The 26,533-nt window shown below is 38.3% G+C and overlaps 1 protein-coding gene across 1 annotated transcript in view; it reads left to right on the top strand.

Moving 5' to 3' along the window:
- Positions 1–25,915, top strand: part of PCSK1 (proprotein convertase subtilisin/kexin type 1) — a 42,679-nt gene extending 16,764 nt beyond the window's left edge. The window contains exons 7-14 of the mRNA XM_055312760.1: positions 1,872–2,044; positions 3,043–3,255; positions 5,728–5,828; positions 14,159–14,392; positions 17,025–17,182; positions 18,471–18,604; positions 20,884–21,045; positions 22,708–25,915. Of these exons, the coding sequence (XP_055168735.1) occupies positions 1,872–2,044; positions 3,043–3,255; positions 5,728–5,828; positions 14,159–14,392; positions 17,025–17,182; positions 18,471–18,604; positions 20,884–21,045; positions 22,708–23,085 (1,553 nt within the window). The 3' untranslated portion in view covers positions 23,086–25,915. The remainder of the gene's footprint in view (positions 1–1,871; positions 2,045–3,042; positions 3,256–5,727; positions 5,829–14,158; positions 14,393–17,024; positions 17,183–18,470; positions 18,605–20,883; positions 21,046–22,707) is intronic.
- Positions 25,916–26,533: the final 618 nt, after the last annotated feature.

The following is a 26,533-nucleotide window of genomic DNA, read 5'->3' as shown; positions in this document are numbered from 1 at the left end:
ACAGTTAGGCTATAAGCTTTGAGTTTAGTTTGTTTTTGAAACTACATAAAAAAGATCAACTGTAGAATATGCCAATGACCGAAAAACTCCTTTAAACTCCGCATAAGTACACCTTGAATTTGATTATGACTTCCTTTTAAGAAATCAAGTAAACACACGTCGTGGTACATATAATGAATCTCTAATACAACAGACTATTAAATTGTGTGTCATTCCCGATCCCTTTGATACCAGCATTGTCAAAATGCTCTTCGTTTTTCCCTTTTACAAGTAATGTTAATTAAAAAAAAATGAAAGCAGAAGCACAAATTGGATAATCACCTAGAGAAATAATTCACTTTTTAAGTCATGATGAAGTGTCTCACTATAGTTTGTGAGAGAATCTTCTGATCCCTTCATTTTAGAGAGGAGTAATCAGAAGTTAAGATTCTCAAGGTGACAGCTAGTTTGTGGCGATGCAGAACTAAAACACAAGACTTCTGATTCCAAGTCTACTGAGATTTTTTTTTTCATTATTCCACCTTTGACGGTCTAGCCCAAAATGTATTTTCAATAATACTTTTCACTTATAAGGCACCACTTCAACACATTAGAGGTGCTGTACTCCGTAAGTTCACAGGTTGGATTTGGGTGCCAAATTTCTGGGATTCAAGTCCCAACTCCCCAGTTTCAAGTTGTGTGGCCCTGAGCAAGTCATTGTCCCTCTCTGGACTTATAATCCACCTGTAAAATGGGGAAAATTATGGCATCCCCTCATATGGGCATCATAAAGATAAAGGAGTCCGTACGTTTAGACCTGTATGGTAGCTGCATAGAGTATATCCTCAATGCACATAGCTGTTATCATCCCCATTTTAAAATTGAGGAAACTGAGGCACAGGAGGTTAAGTGGTTTGCCCAAGATCACACAACTAGTAAGTAGAGCTGGGATTTTCTTTTCCTCAAATAAATTTTTAGCCAATTTTATTTTAATCAATACGACTTTCACTAATTGTGTTAATTACATGTTCTTTTACCTATGCTCCATAGTAAATAGCAGTGTGCAAATATAAGGCTGTGCACTTCATTATCAGCCTGAAGCCAGGAATAACCAGGTAGCTAGCTGCCTGTATCTGTCTAATTTGCCTTTGCCTTCCTGGCTCTTGAATGCATGAGTCTGATGACGGGTGACAGCCTGTTAGAAAGTACAAAGAGCTACTACATCTGCCTTCTCCTAATGAAAAATGATTCCCCCTCAGGAGCAAAATCCATGGCAATGATTTCATCCTTGAGATTATTCACAAGAAAAGGAAGCATGTTCCTTGAAAATGTTTCTCGACAAACACATAAAAGAATGGCCTCTGGGTTATTTTTAATCAGTGCTTAGAAACAAGAGTTCTTTCCCTATTTGTTAGTTTCCTATTGTGGGTAGATCTTTTCAAGCTACACAGTGTCCCATATAGAATCCTTCATATGGCACACGCTGGGCAATAGTCATTCATGGTATAGTCATGGACTGGTCAGGGGACGGCTGTTTGATGCCTCTTTCTGAAAGCTGTCCTGTCATTTTCAGGTTATTGGGGTAGCAAAGGAGGGGACACATTTTGCAATCATTAACAATCATGGCCACTGCTTAGTGCATACAGTTATCTCTAACGGGCAGATAACAAAGTGTATGGAGGCAGTGACTTGTATCTTCCTTCTGTGCTCGTAGCAGCCTGGTCACGGGCACTTGAGGCATCCAGTGGTTACCTGGTTTTTAACTCTTTCGAGTGTCTTTTATAAAATGAATGTTAAAAAATAAAAATAAAATGAATATTAAGAGCATGATGCCATTCTACATGTACATGCTCACATCAACTTCTGTGTTTTTTTTTTGGTTTGCTATTCAGGCATAAGAATGCTGGATGGCATTGTGACTGATGCTATTGAAGCCAGTTCAATTGGATTCAATCCCGGACATGTGGATATTTACAGTGCCAGCTGGGGCCCAAATGATGATGGAAAAACTGTGGAGGGGCCTGGCCGACTAGCCCAGAAGGCTTTTGAATATGGTGTCAAGCAGGTAAGATATTTAATATAGACCCACCTGAAATAAAACCTGACCATTTGGATAGGAAGGACCTGGAAGGACATGTAATTTATATGTAAAGAAATGGCTTTGAATTTCTTGTCATTGCTTACAATTTGAAATGCATTTAGAAAGCCAAATCATTCTTCAGAGGGATGGAAGTTAAGGGTTAAGAGTTTTTCCCCATTTGGGTCTGACATCCAACAGAGATTCTTTACTCTTAGAATATTTACCTTAAAAATACTCTGAATATGTCCTTTCTCATTTTACTGCTGCTTTTGGATTTTTTATACTAGGTCAACAACTACCCAGATTTCTTTCAAATCTCTGGAAACACATCCTTAAATATAGCTACGTGCTACTTCCCATTTTGTAAAGGCCTGCTGCAGACTTGTGCCTTGATGGTGTTGCTCTGTTTATACTGCATTCCTACCAGGATTCTAAGGCCTTGTTCTGCCTGGGATAAAACAAAAGTAGAAACTTTGCAAAGCACAAATTCAGAAGTCATAGGCAGAGTAGCCTTGGCTCTTCATTCATTTGAAGAATCTCTTTTAATGCAGCTGCAAAACAGATCTGAATAATGCCTGATTTTGTCATTCTATCAGTCAGCCAGAAGATTCAAGCAGAAAGAAAGAGAGGAAGTTCAAAGATTCAAACACAGTGACATAAGCCAAGGGATGAGTGCAAAAATATGAGCAAGTGGTAAAGGCCAAATTATGAATCTGCACAGTAACGAAAAGAAAGAAAAGCACTCACACAGACCATCCCAGGGAGGGTCCAGGTGAAGGAAGACTATCAGAGTCACAGCTCAGGGGCTTCTAATATGCAGTCTTGTGAGATTTCCAACCAGATGCTGGAGGACTTAGAGTGGAAACAGACTCCAAATAACTATATCTGAGAACTTACATGCATGTATTCGTGGGGGATTTCACTGGGATGTGACAGCGGTCCCAGTACATGATAGATCTGATATGGTCTGGCTTTTCCTTTAGGGGAGACAAGGAAAGGGCTCCATCTTTGTGTGGGCTTCTGGGAACGGGGGGCGTCAAGGGGATGACTGTGACTGCGATGGCTACACGGACAGCATCTACACCATCTCCATCAGCAGCGCCTCGCAGCAAGGCCTGTCGCCCTGGTACGCCGAGAAGTGCTCCTCCACCCTGGCCACCTCATACAGCAGCGGGGATTACACCGACCAGCGAATCGTATGTTGCTTTTGTTTAACTCCTCTGCTTGGGTAGGAGAGCGTGGCTTGTGTTCAACAAGATCCTTTGGTCAGTATCTTTGGTAAAATTGATTTGCTTAAGCTTGATGACTCAGAAAGGCTCACACTGTACTCAACCTGAAAGGCTGGCATACGTTGGGAAGGCTTCTCTCTCAAGGATAATGACGCCTCTGCCAAGAAGATGTTGCGCCTCTGTCATTTTTAAACTCAGCCCTGAGAAGCCACTAAGTTGTCATTACACACAGCCAAGAATCCAGAAGTCTCTCCCGCTTGTGTGATGCCTCCCTGAAAATAGCCTTAACGGAGATTTCAGGGTTTACCACCCTTGTAACTTGTTGATCCTTTAATAGCAGGGATATGGTCTGACTTGCCCTTTAGCAGATGATAAAAATACAGAGCATATACTAGCTACATCTCCTAAGAACGGATGACCTGCAGGAAAATAACCATCTCAATTTTCCCCGAGATGGACTTCTCAGCGTCTGAATAAACAGCTCAGGAAGGTTATGTGCTCACAGAGAATCTCCAGCCCACACTTGGCTGTGCCTTCACTTACGTGAGTCAGACTGCCAAGGGCAATTATTGGATTTCCCTTCAAGGGCACAATGATGAAGGGCCATTCGGGGCCCCTGAGAACAAAGAGAGGTACTCTTAATTTTAAAACGTATAGCCCCCAATTTAACTCCTGATACAGAAAGAACCAACTGGCTAAAGTATGCAGACTGTAATCTCAGCAGAATAATAATAGGTCATGATCCAATTAGAGTGTGGGTGAACCCCATAATAGATATTGGGATGTGTGTAAAATTCCTATTAATGGCACGTCAAAACAAAAAAAAAAGGTCAGTACTCCTTTTTATACGAGATCACTATACTGGAACACTGCCTGTTTCTGCAACTAACACCAGTTTAAACGTTAAAACCCTAGGCTCAGCTTAAAAGCACTGGCCTCCCTCTCAGGCCCTTATATTCAATTACTCAAATAATAGTGTTCCCCCCAGGAATTCTTTAGGGCAGGCCTATTTGAGAGCCTTTGAAAGAGGCCTATCAGGCATGTGTCCCCCTTGCATTCAGAGTCCCAGGTTGCTCTTGTCCCTGGGGGTATCCAGAGTCGTTTTCCAGAAAAAGGCCCGTTTGGCATCTCGGTCAGCATTTCTGTCCCTCTTGTGAGCTGCCATGGATGAAGAGTTTCCATCCTTGTGAAGATCCCTCCCTAGGTACACCAGCCACAGGAGAGCCAGCTGGCAGATTCTATTTGAGACGTTTGCAATAACATAGCTTTTGTCTTACGCAAACCTCGGCTCAGGCAGCTCTGGGGCTTAGTGCGTCAGTAGGGAGAAAGGGCAGCCTGGCTTCCGCAACCCTCTAAGGAGCCGTGCCACCGTAACTTGCGAAATTCAGCGACTCCAAGTGGGAAGCCAAAGGAGGTGATAATAGAACAAATTATTTTTTTACACCTCCCTCCCACACATTGAAATCTCTAGCTAAAAATGATCATGCGGGAACCTGGGTGGGTGTCTTGTTAGAAATCCTCTGGCCCGACTGCTTGCTCAACCAGCACCGCGGGGGTCCTTAAGGCAGCCTGATTGGAAGTCTTTTTGGTTTCCTCCCTTCAGTCTTGGCAACCTCCTCATTAAGCTAAAATTAGCCTGGGTAATTCCTTATGTGCAGTAATATTGCATAAGAATGCTTTTTCACAGATAGGATCTCATTTTGGCCTCAGAATACGAGTCAGGAAATGTCAACCTCATTCTACAGATGGGGAAACCAAGTGGCATGTCCATGGGACACATTTACTGAGGAGTTTTTACAATTTGAAACCAGATCAGAATCTAGCACACTTTTTATTTGAAAAAACAAAAAACAAAACAAAACAAAAAACATACCATTCTCACCCAAGTGCAAATATGGACACTAACCCATGGCCATCAAATTATGTCAACAGCAAGTGCAAAATACACACTGAACACATTTTGTGCGAGTACTCCTCATCAGATGGTGTTACATCCTTGTGCTGAGGAGGCAGTCAAATGTTAATCCGAAGGTGAAAGGGAATTTTGCATGAGGCAGGATTTCTAAATATGCCAGACTAAACACAATGGACCTGATGATTAATGGGCCAGCATGATTCACAGTGATTTTGAAACTGTCCCTTCTTCACAGACAGCATTTCGTTTGGGAATCTCAGAAGAGAAAATATTCATAGTGGGAGTACTTCATCCCCAGAAAAGGCAGCCTGATGCCAGAATTATAGACAAGTTGCATGTAGAGGAGAGTGAACTAAAATATCAGCAGATGGCAAACATCCGCCTGGGTTTTAGAGGAGGAAGTAGGGAAGGGAATCAGCTGAGATTCCTGACCGGAGCAGATGCGGCCCCTGGTTAACCCCCAGGGACAGGGGCACACTCCTCACACGTTCTCCTGCATTTCTTTCCTTCCGTTTGCCACCCAGACAAGCGCCGACCTGCACAATGACTGCACCGAGACCCACACGGGCACGTCGGCCTCTGCACCCCTGGCTGCTGGCATCTTCGCCCTGGCTCTGGAAGCAAAGTAAGGCCCAGGAAATTTCTAATCACCTTGACTGCCTCTCCTGCTTCCTATTAACATCTATTGTCTTCTGAATTGTGGTTACAATAGAAAACTTAGGAAACTACAAAAAAAAACCAAAAAAACAAAAATAAGCTCTCTTCCTATTAACATCTCAATGTAGATCTAACACACATGCAAAATTTTACAAAATTGGAAACTTAGCATAACCATTATCTTGCAATTTTTAAAATATACCCTATAATCTATTAAGAGCACTTTCTCTTGGCTAAATCAATGTTCCCTGACCTTTACAAATTCATGCTTTCCTCCCAACTTCCCTCCCACTCAGCTGCAAGGCCTCTTCACTTCTGTTTATTCCCAGCAGGAAAGACTTCATCCAGATAACTTCCTGTGGGTAGTATTGGGAACAAGTTTATAGAACTTCCTTCTTTTCCCCACCCCCCTCAGATTATATAAGCCCAGTCCCAGAGCTGATCTAACATATCAGAGGGCATGAGAACTAAAAAGAGAATTTTTATCCTTTTGTAGTATCCCATTATATAAATGCAAATTATATTAAAGTCATTGAATCATGTTTAAATACCCATTCTGTCCATAAATATCAATTGTCATCTCTCATAATTTCCTGAGGATAAACACCCCTGATTAGAATTTCTGAGTCAAAGAGTGCATGTTTTAATGATTTTGGTACATATTGACAAGTTACTGTTTAGCAAGATTATATCATTTTCCCATCAACACTGAATGTGTGAAAGTGCCAGTTTCCTTACCAAAGTTACTTTTATCATCTTCTAAATGTTTGCTATTTTGATAGGGGAAAATGGCATCTCAATTTTATATGCTTTCATTTCACTACTAATGAAGCTCAGTATCTGATATTCTTTGGCCATTTGTCATCTATGATTGCTCGTTTATGACCTTGATTTTGTTTTATGGCCTTAGTATAGAGAAGCTATTAATGCTTGGTTAGTTTGACATTTACCTTTTCATTTTATTTATATGTAATTTTTATTGTGGTGAAGTTAGTACGTATATGGTTATATTCGTTGTGCTTTTCTTTAAGGCGTTTTCCTTTGCTTTCACACTCAGAATAATATTTACAACCCCAAATTCGATAAACACTTATTTTTATGTCTTTTGTTATGTTTACTTTATGATGTTTAAGTTCTAAATCCCCCTGGAATTTTAGTGTATAATGTTAAAAAGGGTTTTTACAATATTTTTCCCTCATATGGGTTACCCAATAGTCTCTTAACACAGAGGGAAAAAAATCTAACTGCTGCACATTGTGTATCCACAGCTTTTTATTTGTCCTGCTTTTTATTTGCTTCTGCTTTCTGGTGGTAAGAAAACTTTAAACATCAAGTTAGGTGCTGTAGTTGCGAGATAGAGAAGGTGGTTAAATTTGTAAGTTACTATTATCTTTCTTAAGAAGAAGATTATCCTAGAAGACCATCTATATTCTCTAGAGAGAGAGAACAAAGCATTCCCCTCATGCAATATTCAGTAGACAAGGTTCATGATAGTAGAAAAGTAGAACACCTTGGCCTGTGCCACCACTGGAAAACCCCTGAAGTTGCTAAGTCTTTGTTCTGGAGAGTCCAATGTAGGTCCAAGAGCCCCTGGGGCTGCCTGTGGAGTTGTAGTTTGGTCCTGGTATTTCAGCTATGGGATGGCCACAGTGGCTAAGAAAGATAGGCCCAGAGGTTTGTACCAAGAATTTACCTACTTGGAGGGGCTGGGAGGATATCTGGTAAGCCCTGGGGCTCAGCAAAAGAGCTACGTTCAGAATCTGAGTTCACTTGTAACAGGAAGAGAATGGACAGGGGGCAGAGTCTAGGAACAAAAGGTGAGAATGGCATCAGCAGATCCTTGAATTTGGATTAGAAAATTGCTTTTAAAAATGTTTAGAAAAATAATCTAAACACTCAAAAGTGCAAGTAACATAGGGCTCCAAGTTCTAGGCATATCACTAGCTAGGTGACCTTAGGCAAATTAATCTCCAACTGAGGGCTTAATTTACCATTTATAAAATTGAGGGGTCAGATCATTTTTTTCCCCAAACTTCTTCCCTTTATAAGACTGATTGGAAATTGAAGGTATCAGCAAATAAAAGTAATCCAAGATGAATTGTTGAGTTTGGTGGTGCAGAGTCCAGAGTAGAAGAAAATAAGGTTCAACGAAGGCAAGCAGTTTCACACAAGTAGTACAACAGTCCTATGATATTTATGATTTGAGGATATAACTGTTAGTTCTAGGAAGCTGAAAAAAATCCTTAAAATTTTAAGTTTTGTCTACCCAACACCTATCAGATGCACGTAAATAAAACTAGTCAGGCCTAAGCCATCCTTGTCTAGTGACCAGTATAATAGAAAAACCTGTCTCACTGAATAGATGTGATATCAACTTCATGTAAGAGCTGAAAATTTAAAATTGTAACCTCTGATTTCTAAAATTTCAAGCTTTTTTCTGTGCAAGGAGAAAATGACAGAAGAATGATCTAGCCTCATCAACGTCAGTTAATTTTTAATAGGTTAGTTTTAAAGCAGGAGCTTCACAGATTGCTATGAAATAACATAGATGAGTTTCCAGAAGTTTGTGAGCATCGTTGAAACTAGATGCAGAATTGCTGGTGTTTGTGTGACATTTTTCTGAAGGAATGTTTTGTTGGGTCTATCAGATTCTCACACTGTTCATGATTTAAGAGATACCAAGAATCCATGATCTCCCTAGTACATATAAAAAGAATTTAATTCCTTTCCTTTTGATTCAATCATCAGTAAGATAGACATAATCTAGCTTACATTTTATATACTTCCTGCCAAAGTACATGGAAATTCTTGAAGTGTCTGTTCTCAAAGAGACAGTTTTCTGAACTCTATTCAATTGTCTATACCGAGATGGTTATTTCAAACTCTGAATGCCAGTATTTCTAAAAGTGCCCCTAGATAATCAAGATTGGGAGAAATCATTGAACCAAATGCTGCTCAAAAAACAACTATGGAGACTGAAGAACAACTGTGGGCTAAATTTATCAAGAATAATAACATTCAGTATTTGTCAGGTTCTTACTATGACTGACATGGCGCTAACCTCTTTGTGTACAATACTAATTCAAACCCTTACAGCAGTCTTGTGACAAAGAAGTTTCTAGTTGCATTTTACAAAAGAAAGTGAGGCTTAGAGAGGTTGAGAAATGTAACCAAGATCCCACAAAGATGCAAATTTAGATCCGTCTGACCTCAAAGCTGTGCTATCAGCTACTATAACTATACTATACTATACTATACTATACTATACTATACCATACCATACCATACCATACCATACCATACCATACCATACCATACCGCCTCCCACAGCCCTGCAAGGGAGAGGAGATGTTCAGTGGCAGTCTGTCATCCCCTCCAAGACAGGGGGGTTAAGAAGATTGATGCTGATAGAGGACCACCATAACTCATGTGCCCCTGAGTTTTTCATAAAAGGTTCCTTGTACAGCAGGTTACTTATGCTACGTTAAATAAGACATAGCTGGGGGATGCCTGGGTAGTTCAGCGGTTGAATATCTGCCTTTGGTTCAGGGCTTGATCCTACATCGGGCTTCCTGCATGGAGTCTGCTTCTCCATCTGCCTTTATCTCTGCCCTCCCCGCTCTGTCTCTCATGAATAAACAAATAATAATAATAATAATAAAAAGACATAGCTGGAATACCAGGGAATGGGAAGAGGAGAAGGAAAGAGAAAGAATGGTTTCTGGCTCAAATATGTATAGAGGAATACTTTCCCTTCCCCTGATTATGCATAATCACCTTAGGAGTTTAATTAGTAGACAGATTCCCAAATTCTAATGTCAGCAACTCAGATTCATAAGTATCTGGTATTTGGCCTAGAAAACCCTGTTTTTAATAAGTAGCCCAGCTAGTACCTTTAAATTTTGAGAAACAACTGCCATAAAGAGGTTTTCCTATAACCTCATCCAGTTGTGTTTGTAAAGATACTCAATAGTATCAATAGATACTTAATAGTCATTAAACACACACACATATAAAATAATGAGAGACAGGAATTCCTTGGACTAATGCCTCTGGCACCATTATTGTCAAGCAGTCAGTATACCTAAGAAAGACAGCAAGCAATTACCTCAGTCTTCTGAGGAGAAGAAAAAGAATTAGAGTACGTACTAAGAGAACAAAATATCTGAAGTAAAACATTGAATTCCTTTACATCTCTGGAAGTATTAAACATACAGATGAACCAATCTTCTGTTTTCGTGAAAGGCTAGAGGAAGGGAAATAGGACTTCAATGCTGCATAAAACCTTTGGATAAAGCATATCAAAGAAATCCCTGACTCAGAGTTGGAAAGTGAAATGTTGGAAAGTCTCCTGGTTACAAAGTCTTTAATATCTAGGCTTACTTACATATATTTAGAGGCCGAACCAGATAGCCTATAAAGTTTTTCACTTTAGAATTTTGTCTCCAGATTACTTTACCTTCACTAATTAGAAGCAATGCTTAATTTCAACATTTAATTCCATAACCCTTATTTTCTATAAACATATCCTTGATTAACAACCTGATGCAGTTTTTAAAAATTTAATTATTGTGAATGCTGTTGAGCACTAATTAACAAAGGAAGGCTGTCAGGAATGAGATGCGCTATTGTTAGCGGCTCCTTTTCATTTATGAAATGCAATCTCACAAATGAAGAATAACTCTGTTAGGAAAACAAGCTTAATTTTCCTAATTGCGTGACAATGAAGCTCCATTGAATATTTTGCAAAGAATAGGTAAAAGAAAATAAAAATAAAAAAACCTACAACTAAATATAAATGTTCTGCTATAGAAAATCTATGCTTAGTGTTTATTATAACCCTGAGTTATACCACTTCCTCTTTCCAGCTTCCATATATACACCTGCTTACAGTGATGGTTCAAATGGGAAATTGGTGTATTTCCCATTGGCTACATCGATAAGAGGCTTTTACCTAAAACTTGATTTAAAAAAACTAGAAGGAAGCAAGGATTTCAGTAAAATGCTTTATAGAACAGAATTAGTTTCTGCAATGAGAAAATAGCCATTTCTGCTAAGCTAGTTAATTATTCCCTAATGTGGGTTGGCCAATATAGAAACACAATCTAAATGAGGTATTTATGATATTGGGCAGATAGAAGGTCTGAATTGTAAAGAATTCTGAAGATTATCATACTCGACCCTTTCAACTTACAGAGGAGTTACCCCAGGCCCAAGGAAATGAAGTGACTTGCTGAAGATCACATAGGTCTTTGGTAGTAGAATAGGGTTTGTTGTGCTTTCTGTTTATTACTCCCTATTCTGACTTCATGATCTGAAATAACTTCTAATTATCTGAATTGGTTATTTGCTTGTATGCCTTATTCCAACTTCTACTATTATTTTTAAAGATTTATTTATTTATTTATTTTAGACAGAGAGAGAGAGAGAGAGAGAGAGAGAGAGAGAGGCAGAGACACAGGCAGAGGGAGAAGCAGGCTCCATGCCGGGAGCCCGATGCGGGACTCGATCCTGGGCCTCAATTCTGGGACTCCAGGATCGCGCCCTGGGCCAAAGGCAGGCACTAAACTGCTGAGACACCCAGGGATCCCCAACTTCTACTATTTTAGCTATGGCAGAGAATTGGCTAGACAGTCTGTTGAAATATAAATATAAAATTCATGCCCCGCCCTCATTTTGATACAATAGATTTAGGGTGGGATTTAGGAATTTTCACTAAATTATGAGGCAGGCTGTCTGGGACCCATAAGAATCACTGACTTATAGTCTTTCTGTGCACTCCATCAGTCACTCACCGGCGTTGTTATGTTTGTCAGGAGCTGAGATGAAAGAGAGAACTAAGCTGCCAGATATCAGAATAGCTAGTTAAAGCAATAAATTAAAAAATCAATTTAATTGTTTACTACAATGTTTTAAGCAAGAGTCAAAAATCAGAGAAAATGCGATTTCTCCATTCCACTTTCCCCGGGTGAAAGAACTGTTGGTGCACAACTGGAAGAGTGCACCAGTTGAAGGGGAGTGAAGTAGCACAGACATGGGGCGTCACATCACTGTTGAAGGAAACTCAACCTAAGGCCCTGCTAGTTTTATTGACTCTGGGGTGGGGGTGGGGCAAGAATGTAGGTTGAGAGGAAGGTACTCTGTACTGAATCAGAGTGGGTAAAACTGTCTTCAAGGTTTCCTCCTTTTCCCCCTATAAGGCAGCCATGGGCAGAGGCCAGAGGCTTAAAGAAGACCTCTGCCCACCATCTCAGATAGGAGACCTAGGAATGAAAGCACAAGGGATGGGAACATAAACATGGGAAGAGCTTGCCCAGGTAGGGGACCTGAGACCTTAATGATAACTCCTTCCAGAGATCACAATGTATGTGCTCGGCACCCAGGTTGGTGTGGGTAGGGCAGTTTCCCTTATGGGAAACTACTTGCCTGCCAGGTAGACACTTTGTCATGCCTCTAAAGAGATCTGAAAATCACATGTGGGATTTTAACCAGGGACCAGATTCCTCAATGTTTAAGAATGTATGCTGCCTCTTTCTTGTCACAAGGGGATTGTTTAACCAGTACATTCTGGGCTCTGGGGAAAGATAGCAAATTGAGCCAGATTCCCCTGATGGTTGTTACACAACTTAGTGCTAAGATGGAAAACCCGAAGACTAAACACTTGAGTATTTATCTATTAAAAAAATGCTTGATTGGCTTGATAGAAACAATACATGTCTCAAAGCTAAGGGAAAACTTGTGATCTTGAAAGAATCTAATGACTAATAGCAGTAAGTTTTAAAATTATTGGGGCCATTTAATACTTAGGCACATTCAATTATTCAACCAACCAATGTTTAACTTAGCATATACCCTGTGCCTGGCATTCTTCTCAATGGTACACATCAGAGAATTAGATAAATAACAATCTCAGCCCATCTTACAGCTAATTCTAGCAGGGGAGGCAGACATTAATAATATACAAAACAAGTGAGTTGCACAGTATGTTAGAAGGTGATAAGGACTATAAAAGAAAAAAGCAAAACAGGATAAGGGAGCTCAGGAGTTCACAAGGAGAATTGAAATTTTAAATAGAGTGATCTGGGAAGGCTGCATCTTCATTTTAATAGACCCAACAATCCCGTGTATCTCTGATATATCTTACATTGCTGATAAACTAATCTTACCAAGACTTCTGATTGTACCATTTCTTTGCTCAAAAATCCTTGATTCCCCATTTGCCAAGGGATAAAGTATAAGCTCCTTTCCCTGGTGTGCCAAGTCCTCACCATCTGGCTCAGTACTCTCTCACCTTTTCCCTGCTCCCACAAACTAGACGCCTCACTGTACTCTCTGGCTACATCCTATCCTTTACCCCTTGTAGGTTTTGTTCTCTTGCCCTCTCCTTTTTCCATCTCTCTCTACTTCCTGACATTCAACCCAATCTTCAAAGTTCAGACAGAAATTTCCTTCCAGCAAAGCTTTCTTCCTACATCTTCCATCTCCAGAGTTCTCCTTCCTCTAAATTCCTGTAATACATTACTCCCTGAATGTAGCATTCAACAGATACACCGTAGTTATAAAAAGCTTTAGTTCCTTTGCTGGATTGTAAACCTCTTAAAGACAAGAACCATTTCCTTCCATGTCCCCAAAGTATTCAGCATTGTACCTTGTAAGAGTGATCTCAAGTAGCTAAGAGCTTCTTGATAAGTTGTTTGCTTCAAATTTTAATTCCAGTGTTGTTAACATACAATGTTACATGAGCTTCCGGGGTAAAAGGTAGTGATTCAATCGTTTCATATATTGCTCGTGTTCATCAAGATAAGTGTACTCTTAATTTTATTTATAAGGAAAAGAGGCAAAAGTATTTAAGAATAGGCAACCAGATTGTGTCTTTAAAATCTGAGTCTCTCTAAGAAAAATTGAAAGCCTCATCTGTGGGCACATAATGTTCAAAGTGCCAAGGCTGTTAACAGACAGTTGGAAGACTAAAGACACAAAGGAAGTGTTATCATTTAAACTTTTTGTTCCACTTAAATTTAAATAATTAAAAATCAGGGACCAACTCTCACATTTCTACAATATTGAAGAGCAAATTTTACTCAGAGTAGGAGCTTACATGGGAGAAGTTTTCAGTACTGTATTTTAAATTCTGAATAAAAAGACATTCTGAAAGAAATACATACTAGAATTACATAAGTATACTTACAAAAGGCACTGCATAATCTATAAATAGAAGATGCTTGTTTTTATCACTTACTTTTACAAGGAAACATCATTTTGTCTCTGAAAAAACATTTTGGGCCACTTCCCCTCCAGTCCAAATCTCACGTGGCGAGACATGCAGCACTTGGTTGTCTGGACCTCTGAGTATGATCCATTGGCCAATAACCCTGGATGGAAAAAGAATGGAGCAGGCTTGATGGTGAATAGTCGATTCGGATTTGGGTTGCTAAATGCCAAAGCTCTGGTGGATTTAGCTGATCCCAGGACCTGGACCAGTGTGCCTGAGAAGAAAGAGTGTGTTGTTAAGGACAATAACTTTGAGCCCAGGTAAGTGTCTTCAGGAACTTTAAAGGTGTGTGTGCCCATGGCAGTATTTGATCATAACATGTGTCACTCTGCCTTATTTTTTTCTCAATTACCCTTCTGAAGTAGATGGAATAGCATTTACCATCGTTCCCTGTGAGTCCATGGGAATCACTGAGAGATCAAAAATCTGCAAATCATGTTAGCATATTTCCATTTTTCCATTTCCTAGCCTACCTGTATTCACTTTAAGATGTATCGTTTTATATGTTAGTAAGAAAATCACTGCCAATTACACTATTACCATCAGTTTTAAGATTAATCCCAAATTCAAAGGTGTTATTTTTTAAAATGCATCTTAGAATTGATTAAATGTAGTACTTGCCAACCAGTATTATCCAAAATTATTTCTAGAAGGGCCTCACTGGGGCAGCCCAGGTGGTTCAGCAGTTTAGCACCGCCTTCAGTCCAGGGTGTGATCCTGGAGACCCGGGATCGAGTCCCACGTCGGGCTCCCTGCATGGAGCCTGCTTCTCCCTCTGCCTGTGTCTCTGCCTCTCTCTGTGTCTCTCGTGAATAAATAAATAAAATCTTTTTTAAAAAAATAGAAAGGCCTCACTTCATGCTACAGTACTATGTGATTCATGATTTCTCTTCTGTGAAGTACCCTCTGCATATTGCTTTTACATAGACCACATCCAGCCTACCAGATCAGGCCACAGAAGCAGAATATGGTATAACTGTTTTTGTCATTCTATCAAGGAAACCATGATTTTACTAAAGACCCTCTCACAAAATATCTAAGGGTGGGAGCCCTGGGGAATATTCATTATGGAGATAATATCATTTCTTAAGAGATTTGATTGGAGTAATGGTCCACTTTTTAATGGCTCCAAGGCCAACCTGCTTGAATTCAATTCCTTAGCAATAAGCATTATATTCTTATATCTGTTTTCCTTACCATTTTCTTTTCTATTTTATTTTATTGTGGTAAAAATACTTAACATGAGATCTATCCTCTTTAATATTTAAGTGTACAATATATTATTGTTGATTCTAAGTATAGTTGTTGTACAGTTGATTTTCAGAATTTATTCATCTTGCTTAACTGAAATTTTATGCCCATTGATTAGTAACTCTCCATTTGCCCTTTCCTCTAGCCCCACATAATTCTTCTTTTTGAATCTATTAATTTGACTATTTTAGATATCTTTTGTAAGTGGAATTATGCAGTATTTCTCTCTGTGATTTATTTATTTCACTTAGCATGTCTTCAAGGTTTATCCATATTGTTGCATATTTCAGAATATCCTTTTAAAAAAAAAGAAAAAGAAGCTAATATTCCATCATGTGTATATACCACATTTTCTTTTATCCTTTCATCTGTTGATAGACATTTAAGTTGCTTCCCCATCTTGGCTATTGTGAATAGTGTTGCAATGAACATGAGATCTCTTCAAGATCCTGTTTTCAATTATTTTGGATAAATATCTGAAGGTGGGATTGCTAGATCATATGGTAGTTCTCTTATTAATTTTTTGAGAAACCTCTATACTGTTTTCCATAGTGGCTGTACCACTTTGCATTCCCACCAATTATGCAAGGGTTCAAGTTTCTCCACGTCTTCTCCAACACTTGTCTTTGGCTTCTTTGGTAACAGCCATCCTGACGGGTGTTTGGATTTGCATTTTCCTGATGATTAGTGAAGTTGAACATTTTTTCATATACCTGTTGGCCATGGGTATGTCTTTTTTAGAGAAATGTCTATTTAAGTATTTGGCTCATTTTTTAGTCGTTCTTAATTTTTTTTTTTTGTTACTGAGTTGTAGAAGTTCCTTACATATTTTATAGATTAACCCTTTATCAGATACATGGTTTGCAATATTTTCTCCTGTTTTGTAGGTTGTCTTTTAATTTGATTGATGGTTTCCTTTGCTATGCTGAAGATTTTTAGCTTGATGTATTCCCATTTGTTTTGGTTACCTATGCTTTTGGTGTCTTAACCGTAAAATCACTGCAAGACCAATGTCATGAAGCTTCTTCTCTATGTTTTCTTGTAGACTTACAATTTCAGGTCTTATATTGAAGTCTTTACTCCATTTTGAGTTGATTTTCATGTCTGGCATTAGATATGGGTCCAGTTTCATTATTTTGAATGTGGATATCAGTTTTCCCAGCACTCTTTGCTAAAGAGACTCCTCTTCCCCTATTGAGTACTGTTAGCATCCTTGTTGAAAATCAGTTGATCATATATGCATGAGTTTAATTCTGAGTTCTCTATTCTGTTGCATTGGTCTATATGTCTCTTTATGCCAGTACCATACGGTTTTGATTACTGTAGTTTTGAAAAATATTTTGAAATGAAGAAGTATAATACCTCCAGCTTTGTTCCTCTTTCTCAGGGTTGTTTCGGCTATTTGTAGTATTTTTGTGATCCATAAAAATTGTAGAACTTTTTATTTGTATTTCTGTGAAAGTCTTACCATTTTTTACACTTTAAGATTTATTTATAGCTTCTGAATTGGGTTCTACTCATTAAGAGGGAGCAACAACAAGCTTACTTAAGTATCTAGTCAAAACTAATGTGTGTATATTTGCATAGAATGCAAAGAAGAAAAGACATACTTTATCCAGTGATTTTTAAAAATGTATTTAGAGCTCTGAAAGGTAATGGAGAAGTTATCATTGAAATTCCAACAAGAGCTTGTGAAGAACAAGAAAATGCCATCAAGTCCCTGGAACATGTGCAATTTGAAGCAACAATTGAATACTCCCGAAGAGGAGACCTTCATGTTACACTCACTTCTGCTGCTGGTAAGATTTCACAAACTTCAAAAGTTTATTTTAAATCATTTGTTTAAATTTTTAAGAGTATATTGACTGACTTTAAATCAATGATTTTTAAAAAAAATTTATGACTGAGTTTCCCAATAGATATTTTTCAGGACTTAAAAGATAGGCTTATTTTTTCTCGGCCCACTCATTCCCATTGGTTCTTAGATAAGCAGAGAATGAAGTCTATTTAAATAATATCAATTAAGAAACCTTTCTGGAGATACACAGTTTCAAACTGTATTCATTTTCCCAGATCACTGATCTATCATCGATTTCTTAAGTAACGCATTAGTGAAAGTTACTCTGATAATAACACTGACAGATATATCAGACACATCCAAGGAATCAGTGAAAAATTAGAATTCTGATACATGAAAGAGGATTGGGAAAACTTAACAAATATTCCATGATGATATTGTAAAGTCCATATGGTATGATAGACAGTCAATTGGCCTTTCCTGAGAAAGCACTAACTCAGAGGAGATCATGCATGGGGAAGGGCTTGTGAACCATAAACTATAATCCAACCAGGAAATGATTCCTAATACTCCTTCATGTTTTAGTAGAATTCACCTGACTAAGTTCAATTTTTATAGGTGATCATGAGGAAAGATGAGCTCTATCATCTTCCAGGATATAAACTTCCTAGAGGTTTGGACTGAACTCTGTTAATTTTGGAGTTATGCTTTCTAGATATCTTGGAGTTGGTCTGAAATAAGGGGGGAATGTTTTCTCATTGGTGGCCCTAGTGTTCACTTGACCCTTTCACTTAGATCTATAGAGAGCTTGAATTTGAAACTTTAGAGTTAACAACTACTACTAGTCTCTATGACAAAAGATTATTAAATTGATATAGCTTTATTTTTTTTTATGTCTACACTAAATTATAGGCTCAGGCACCAGTTAAATTGTAAAGACTTCCACTTAAATTTCAAATGATAGTTGCGCTAAAATGTATTTTAGGTCTTTGACTCTATAGTTTGTAAATGTGGTTCTAGGAGTTCTCCTTATTCAGATAAACCTTAATATATTCATCTAATATTTTGCCAAAATATTTAGTGAGAAATTATATGCCAGGCAATATGCTAATTGCTATGGGTAACAACATTTTTTTTATGAATGTCTCTATCCTGGTCTTATATAAAAATCGTAAATTAGAAAGGCTAATCTCTCTCATTTTTCATTTTCAGTTAGTAGATGCTAGAGTATATCATATTCTCAGAGTTGTTAGGACATTCATTAACTGGTATGTTTCGCATGAAAATAGGGACCACCACTGTACTGTTGGCTGAAAGAGAGAGGGATACATCTCCTAATGGCTTCAAAAACTGGGATTTTATGTCCGTTCACACCTGGGGAGAGAATCCCATAGGCACCTGGACCTTGCGAATTACAGACGTGGTAAGTATAAATGAAAAGATATAGGAACAAAAAGCAAAAAAAAAAAAAAAGAAAAAAGAAAAAAGAAAGAAAGAAAAAGAAAAGATATAGGAACACAGGCTCACTTTTAAGCATTTTGAAGCACTTTTAAGGTGTATGGTATGGTATGGTATGGTATCATCATTAATAAAGGACCTAAGGAACTCTGGTTATTCCCTAGTAAAAGTAAGGAAAAAATGTAGTGTTTCAATCTCTGCCCACTTGGCTTTATAAATTAATTGAATTGACTGAATGAATAAATAAATAAGCCATACTATAAGAAAACTAGGAAATGGTACTAGTAAACCAAGAAAAGAGGACACACTGGTTAATAATATTATAGTGTGGTAAGTCCAAGTGTTCTAATGTCAGAATGCAGCCAGCCACATGACCTGCTTAGCCACCAGAATCCCCTGTAGCCACAAAGATAAATACTACAACAGCTTTGCTATGACCTTCTGATGGGGTCACACAAACTCTTACCAATGTTTACTGCAGTGGCTATTTACTTATTAGACAAGCTATCTCCTTTAACATGACTTTTTTGTTTTGTTTCAGTTATGCAACAAACTGAAAAGCATTTTTCATTTCTCTTTCACTCTGTTTACTAACACTCTTTTTGATATCTTTCTAAAATTGTAACTCACAGTCATAAAAATAGAGTAGGGAGTGTCTGAACAAAAAGCCAAAAGCATCTGAATTATCTACTTTTTCATCTTTTCTCCAGCATTTTCTCCAGGCTGAGCACATAAATGAATAGGGCTCTGGGTTTGAGCTTTCCCAAGATAGAAATGTTACAAATATCAGCACCAGATTCAAAGTCTGGATAACTATTCTAAAAGAATTTAAATTCCTGAAGATTTCTATTGAGTTAATACAAACTGTTTAGTCATTGTTCCCTTTTTTCTTTGAGAATAGCTTTCTCCTAAAGACTACTAAAATTGGGGATCCCTGGGTGGCTCAGCAGTTTTGTGCCTGCCTTCAGCCCAGAGAGTGATCCTGGAGTCCCGGGATCGAGTCCCATGTCGGGCTCCCTGCATGGAGCCTGCTTCTCCTTCTGCCTATGTCTCTGCCTCTCTGTGTGTGTGTGTGTGTGTGTGTGTGTGTGTCTCTAATGAATAAATAAACAAAATCTTATATACATATAAAAAAAAGACTACTAAAATTGTGATTTAGAACCAGAATCTAAAATTCCAACTTCCACAGGGAAAGCAAGAAAATATTCTTAGGAAGTGGTTCTATTCTTGAACTTGGCCTCTGATCTTTAACTCGGATTTTTAAAGGTTTATTTATTCATTTGAGAGAGAGAGAGAGAGAGAGAGAGAGAAAGAACAAGCAGGAACAGGAGGGGCAGAGGGAGAGGAAAGAATCTCAAGCACACTCCTCACAGAGTGTGGAGCCCATCACAGAGCTAAATCTCACCACCCTGAGATCATGACCTAAGCCCAAACCAAGAGTCAAATGCTTAACTAACTGTGCCACCCAGGCACTCTAACTCAATTTTTAAAGAAACTAAGAAAATCTGTTTATCAAGATGAGACTATTTTATATCAGGTTTGTAAAATCTGACTCTACACTTTATATATTTTTTAGATATTTTAATTTCAGCATATTATTTTTAGCATAATTGTTGAGCCTTTAAAAATTATTGCTCTTTCCATAAATACATAGGTTTTAAGGGCTGATTAATACTGAAGGCTATTCATAATACTCAACAGAGGCTTTTCCCCTCCCCTACCGGAATGTTTCTATAACTTGATAATTATTAAGTATAATTCTGTTTGTAGAAAGTGCAGTCAACTTTCCAAGAACAGAATAGAAAAGAACATTCTTTTTTTTTTTAAAGATTTTATTTATTCATGAGAGACACACACAGAGAGAGAGGCAGAGACACAGGCAGAGGGAGAGGCAGGCTCCATGCAGGGAGCCTGATGTGGGACTCGATCCCAGGACTCCAGGATCACGCCCTGGGCTGAAGGCAGATGCTCAACTGCTGAGCCACCCAGGCTGCCCAGAAAAGAACATTCTTATAAAGAGTTTTCCTTTTTTAATCAAATGAAGCAAATATTCAGTCTTTAAATCCTTGAACCTATAAAATGTCCATTTTCATGGCCACAGTGACTCCAGTGATTTGCTTCTTTGTACATGGTGCTCTACTCATGGAATGCACTGGATTTTTAAGTTAAATTTTATAGATATTTCTAAGGAGCTCGATGTTTCTCAAAACACACCCTAAAATTATGTGTATGCTTATTCATCAGTCTGGAAGAATGCAGAATGAAGGAAGAATTGTTAACTGGAAGCTGATTTTGCATGGGACTTCTTCTCAGCCAGAACATATGAAACAGCCTCGTGTATACACATCCTACAACACCGTTCAGAATGACAGAAGAGGAGTGGAGAAGATGGTCGATCCGGGGGAGGTCTGTGTGGCTCTGTTTTTGATGCACCTTTCTTTGAACCTTAGTAGACAATGTAGTGAGGGGAACTATATCTAACTTTCAGGCAGGGACGGAGTCAAACATGGTTGGGGAGGACAGGGAAGGGGAGTGCTAAACTGTTTTCTGTAAAATAAAACGCTATTATTTTTTAAGTTTATTCTTTTGTCCAGAATTTAGAAGTTAAAATTAATGAATTCAAAATTATGAAATTCTCTAACATGACTTTTCACCATTTATGACATAACAAATTGTAAAGACAGCTCTCTTTATGCATGATCACACATGCCTAACGTCTGTAATACACTGAGTTTTTAAGTGTTTTTCTTCCTTGTCTCATTTAATCAGTAATTCTTGTAACCTAGAGAGGACAGACATTAGTATTTTTGCTTTCCAGAAAGAAAACCAAAGCTCAAATGACCAAGGCCTCTAGACTTCTCTTTACTAATTCCTTAACTGACGTTTTTTTGGCAGCTCCAAGGGAAGCTACTGAATCACGATTCCTCTGAGAAAATGTCATAGGATACTAGTCAGTCATTCCCATTCCTGTGTCTCAGCCTACTGAGGCTGCTGGCTTCTCCCTTATCGGACAAAGGACAGGCACCCCATTTTCTTTATCTCTTAATCCCCCAGCATTAGGACAGTGCCTCAGATGTAATAGGTTATCAGAATTCCCAGAATGAGATTTCCTGAAGTCTGGCTCAGTGATAGATATTTTAGAAGATACAAAGACATAATATTTGTTTAAGAAATTTATTTAAAAAAAAGAAATTTATAAACTAGCTGTGTGAAGTCATCAGCTCAGATTCTGACTCCATTTATATTCTGCAAAGTAGCTTCCCCCCAGGTCCCCACCTCAAGGGCCTTCTCTTCACAATCCCAGAGGCAAGTTGACTTTGGGTATTTCTCCCTCCAAGATTCCTTAAGGGGTATTAATAAGCCCTGGTAGTTGTGAAAATGTTGAGATACTTCCACAATGGTTGACAAAGAGCTGCCTCTCTGATATCTCTGGTTCTGCTCTACCCAGTTCATCCATCTCTCCCAAGACCTTTTTCAAAACCTCAGTGGCTGAAAGAGTAGCTCCTGACAGAACAAGGGGCTTCCAGAAAACCTCTTCCACATGCAGCATTGTTTCTGCCTTCTATAGGAGTTATTAAATATTTTAACATCAGCTTTTTCCCAAAACATGGGCAGGGAGAAAGGGAGTAGGAGTTGGAAACTATTTACTTTCCATAGGACAAAACCATATTATTTTTTTTCCAGAATTTATAAATTAAAATTAATGAATTTAAGTTTATTAAAGTCCCTAAAATGAACTCTACTGTAGTAGGCCGACAAGTGAAGGAAAGCAATAGGTATGAGCACTTATATCCATCATCTCATTCAGTCTTCAGAACCACCAGAAATAGAGATTTCTTGTTGCCATTTTACAGGTGAAGTTCGGGGAGATTAAACAGGTGTCAGGGGTACATCAGTTAGTACAAAAATGAAGACTGAAACCCAAATTAGTATGTTTTCTAAGCCCCATGCTCTCTCTGCTTCTCAAACCATCTCCTTAGGAGTAAGCAGAAGGCATGTGCTGCAGCTGACTTGCTTGGCTCTAAATACTAATCTCCTTCCTTTTGTCGGTGGCATTTTGTGTTTTAGGAGCAGCCCACGCAAGATAACCTGAAAAAGAACCCCCTCGAGTCAAAAAGCCCCAGTGGCAGCAGTTCAGGGGGCAGAAGGGATGAGCTGGTGGAGGCAGCCCCATCTGAGGCTATGCTCAGACTCCTACAAAGTGCTTTCAGCAAAAACTCACCCCCAAAGCAATCACCAAAGAAGTCTCCCAGTGCAAAGCTCAACATCCCTTATGAAAATTTCTATGAAGCCCTGGAAAAGCTGAACAAGCCTTCCCAACTTAAAGACTCTGAGGACAATCTATATAGCGACTATGTTGATGTTTTCTATAACACGAAACCTTATAAGCACAGAGACGACCGGCTGCTGCAAGCTCTGGTGGACATTCTGAGAGAAGAAAATTGAAATAAGTGTGTGGTCCTGAGTTGGAAATATTCATGCTTCCTCCTTCCCCTTAGATTTTGCCTGTGTCTGAAGTGGTTGTTTTTGCCATTGGTTCTTATGCTTCTAATATCCTTTGTGGTACTTTTGCTTTTCCTCCCTAAATTAGACATATGAAAGGGATGAGCTCAAGTAGAGAACCCAACTTCCTGAGTTGATCGTGACTCTTTCAAATCACATCTTCCCTGCCTGCACAAGTGACATGTTTAGTTCTTTCTGGAGCCGTAGTTCATTTTGCTTAAGGTCCTCACACCATATTAGAATGCCTCCTTGGGCCCTCCCATTTCATTTCTCAAAAGAAAAGGCATCATCTGGACAAGAGATTCATTCGAAGAAGTAATCTGCAAATGGAACCGCTCCTCTAACTTTAACCCTGTGTTTGCCATGGTTCTCTGAACTGTGATGCCCAAAAGGGTTTGGAAAGTTTCTAATGAAAGAGTTCAGAAAAGAAAAAAAAGAAAAGAAAAGAAGAGAAGAGAAAAGAAAGAAAAGAAAAGAAAAGAAAAAAGAAAAGAAAAGAAAAGAAAAAAAGAAAAAAAAAAAGTTCACAATTAGACCCATACACTTGGCTATCCTACCCCACCATACTACTCATTCAGGGAGTGGCCATTTGGTCCTTTAGGGGAGAAGCTGAGTAATTTAGATCCAGAAACAGTCCTTGAAATCTGTGTTACCCAGTTTGAGTAGTTTTAGAACATTTTTCTTTGCTTGGTGTGCCATGCAGAGGCCTCCATGGCTCTAAAGGTGCCCAGGACTTGTGTATGTTCTGGTCTTCCTCTGTTTCCCCTAATGAAAGTTCTCATTACCTATGTCCTTTCTCAGTCACAAACTGAATTCTGAGAACTAATTCATATTACTTTCTTAGAATAAAACTTAGACTTGGGACTTGGCAAATTCCTAGTCATATTTTTTTTTAACAATACTAACAGGAAACCACTCATGACACAGAGAACCAATATAAACAGGAAAATAATTATAATGGGAAGAGCCAAGGGGAGGTTTTGTTTGTTTTTAAAATTGTATTCATTCAAACAGGTTTTTCTGGATCTTTAAAACTGAGTGTTCATTCCTTGCCACTAAAGGTTTTTCTCCAATCTCACAGCTGATAGTATTCAAATATTTACCAAATTGCTTCCAATAGTCAGTTCAAGAGGACACAGACTGGCGGTTCACAGGCCTCATATGTCCCTCAGGTAGACTTTGTTTGGCATGTCAAATGATTTAAAAATGTGAGTGATAACTGAAAATAAGAAATTTCACGTAAAACTTGATTCTCAGACCCTTTTTCCCTCATGGCAATAGTTGGCCAGAGTTGAATAGTAGCTGCCCAGCTAGATTTGAGTCCCAGGCCCCTGAGGTACCCTGTTCCATGTTGCTTACAGAGGCTACCTTACTGATCAGCACCCAACAAGCATTTATTTTTCCCACTGCTGCACTAAACAAATACATACAAAGTATAACTGTATTGAGAAAAAAAAATCCTCTATTTCTTCCAGGTAGGATATGATCAATAACTATGAGGACTTGCAATGATCTGGTTAACTTATGGGTTGGGAAAAATGATATTTTAGACCCTTGAAAGTACCTCTGAAATCTTGATATACTCATTTAATCTCATCTCCCCTGGATGCTCATTTATATTAAATTTGTTAACTGCCAACCCCCAGCTTCCCATTTTCTATGTGCTCACAAAGGCTCCAGTCATCCACCTATAATGCTGGCATTTCCCCATTTCATTTGCTGTTTGTAATTCTTCCATCAAGTTAGAACTTCATAATGCCACACATGAACTAGACCAAGAGGATAACTACACTGAACTAGACCAGGAAGGAACACTAGAGTCTTTCACTTGCTAAGGTTTGAAGTGTGGTGGGTAAGTTTCACCAAGTTTCACCTCCTAGCCTACCATTTGTATTTGTGCACAATGAAAGTATTTGCAGAGCAATCCCCATGATGCTTCAAGAATGTTCTCTAAAAGAGCTGTAGTATCACTCTACCCTTGAAAGTTTCACATGTTGTTTGATACAGAGTGTTGGACGGAATTTTGAAAATTGTAGCACATCAAAAAGTATTAAAGCCAAAAAGGACCAGAGAATTATTAGGTAAGTTTTCAATTAAATAACAAAGCTTAGGCCCAAAGAGGCCAAGAAATAGTAATGAAAAAAAACTCATCTTTTCCCCTTTCCTACTTTCATGTTCACTGTAAGAAGCTTTCTTTTTTTATGCTTCTAACAGTATCTTTTCCTGGGTAAAACCCCAACCAATTCATTGGATTGTAGCCAAAGGTTCACTCTAGAAAAGCTTTAATATTTAAATAAAGTCATGTTTGAATGTTTCCAACCTGGAGTATATTGTTCAGGCATAAAATATTTTTGTCAGTCTTTCTTAGTGCCTGTGTGGATTTTTGTGAAAATGTAAAAGAGGAAACTTATATAATATTTCCCTCGGAATTTTAAACTCTATTTTCTTTACAGGTATTTATAATGTACCAATGCTTTTATCAGAATTTTAAAAAGCATAATAAATTATATTAAAGAACCAAAAATTTCCTGAGAATAAGAAAGTTTCATCCAATAAAATATTTTTGAAAGGCATGTTCCTCTGTCGGTGAAAAAAAAAGTATAATATGTATGTATTGTGATATTAAAAGTGGCATTTGTCTAATAGCTTACTACAATGCATAGCTGAGTTTAACATGTGTGGTCTTAGCATTCTTAAGGGAATTCCCACATTATACACTTGATGTATTAACCAGAATATGTAAAATATGCTTATACTTCAGAAGAATAAATGGTTTCTCACTAAGTCAAAAAGGAAAAAAGCTCATGTTTCCAACAAAAACAAGATCTTCTCTTACCATGTTTCCCAAATGAACTGTAAAAAAAGATAAGTTGAAGGTTTATATTAAGATGCTAATTCCTTTTGAGAAAAATGGGCTTTCTCATAGGTAATTTAAAAATTTACTTCAGTATGTTTCATTTTCCTCTATAGCTCAATCTTTTACTTTTTTCACAACATCCAAAGTTGTATGACTAAGCCCTCACTGAAGTGTTGAGGGCAAAAAGAAAAACAAAAGCTAAAGGGACTATGTGTGAGAGAAAGGACTTGCAACAGTTCATCAAAAATGACTTCTTCATAGGCCAGATACAGTAGCTTAATCTTCAACTCTCCCCAGAGGCCATTTCATTAGAAATTTCCAGCTTCCAACTTTGATCCCCCATCCTCAGGCCCACATTCCTCTCCTGCTTCAAACCTCCATTGCTGGAATGTCCACCCCGCCACTTCAGAATCTGACTTCTTCCTTGTAGAGGGGTTGCTTTTTCCCCTTTTCCCCTCAGACTCCTTTCCATTCTCCTGAGTCATAAATGATGATATTATTATTATCTCCACTAGGAGGGCCTTGTGATAATTA

This window comes from Nyctereutes procyonoides, unplaced genomic scaffold, assembly GCF_905146905.1.
Source record: "Nyctereutes procyonoides isolate TBG_1078 unplaced genomic scaffold, NYPRO_anot_genome, whole genome shotgun sequence".
NCBI lineage: Eukaryota > Metazoa > Chordata > Mammalia > Carnivora > Canidae > Nyctereutes > Nyctereutes procyonoides.
Note: the sequence above shows the minus strand (reverse complement) of the source record. Positions and strands in the feature narration are given on the sequence as shown.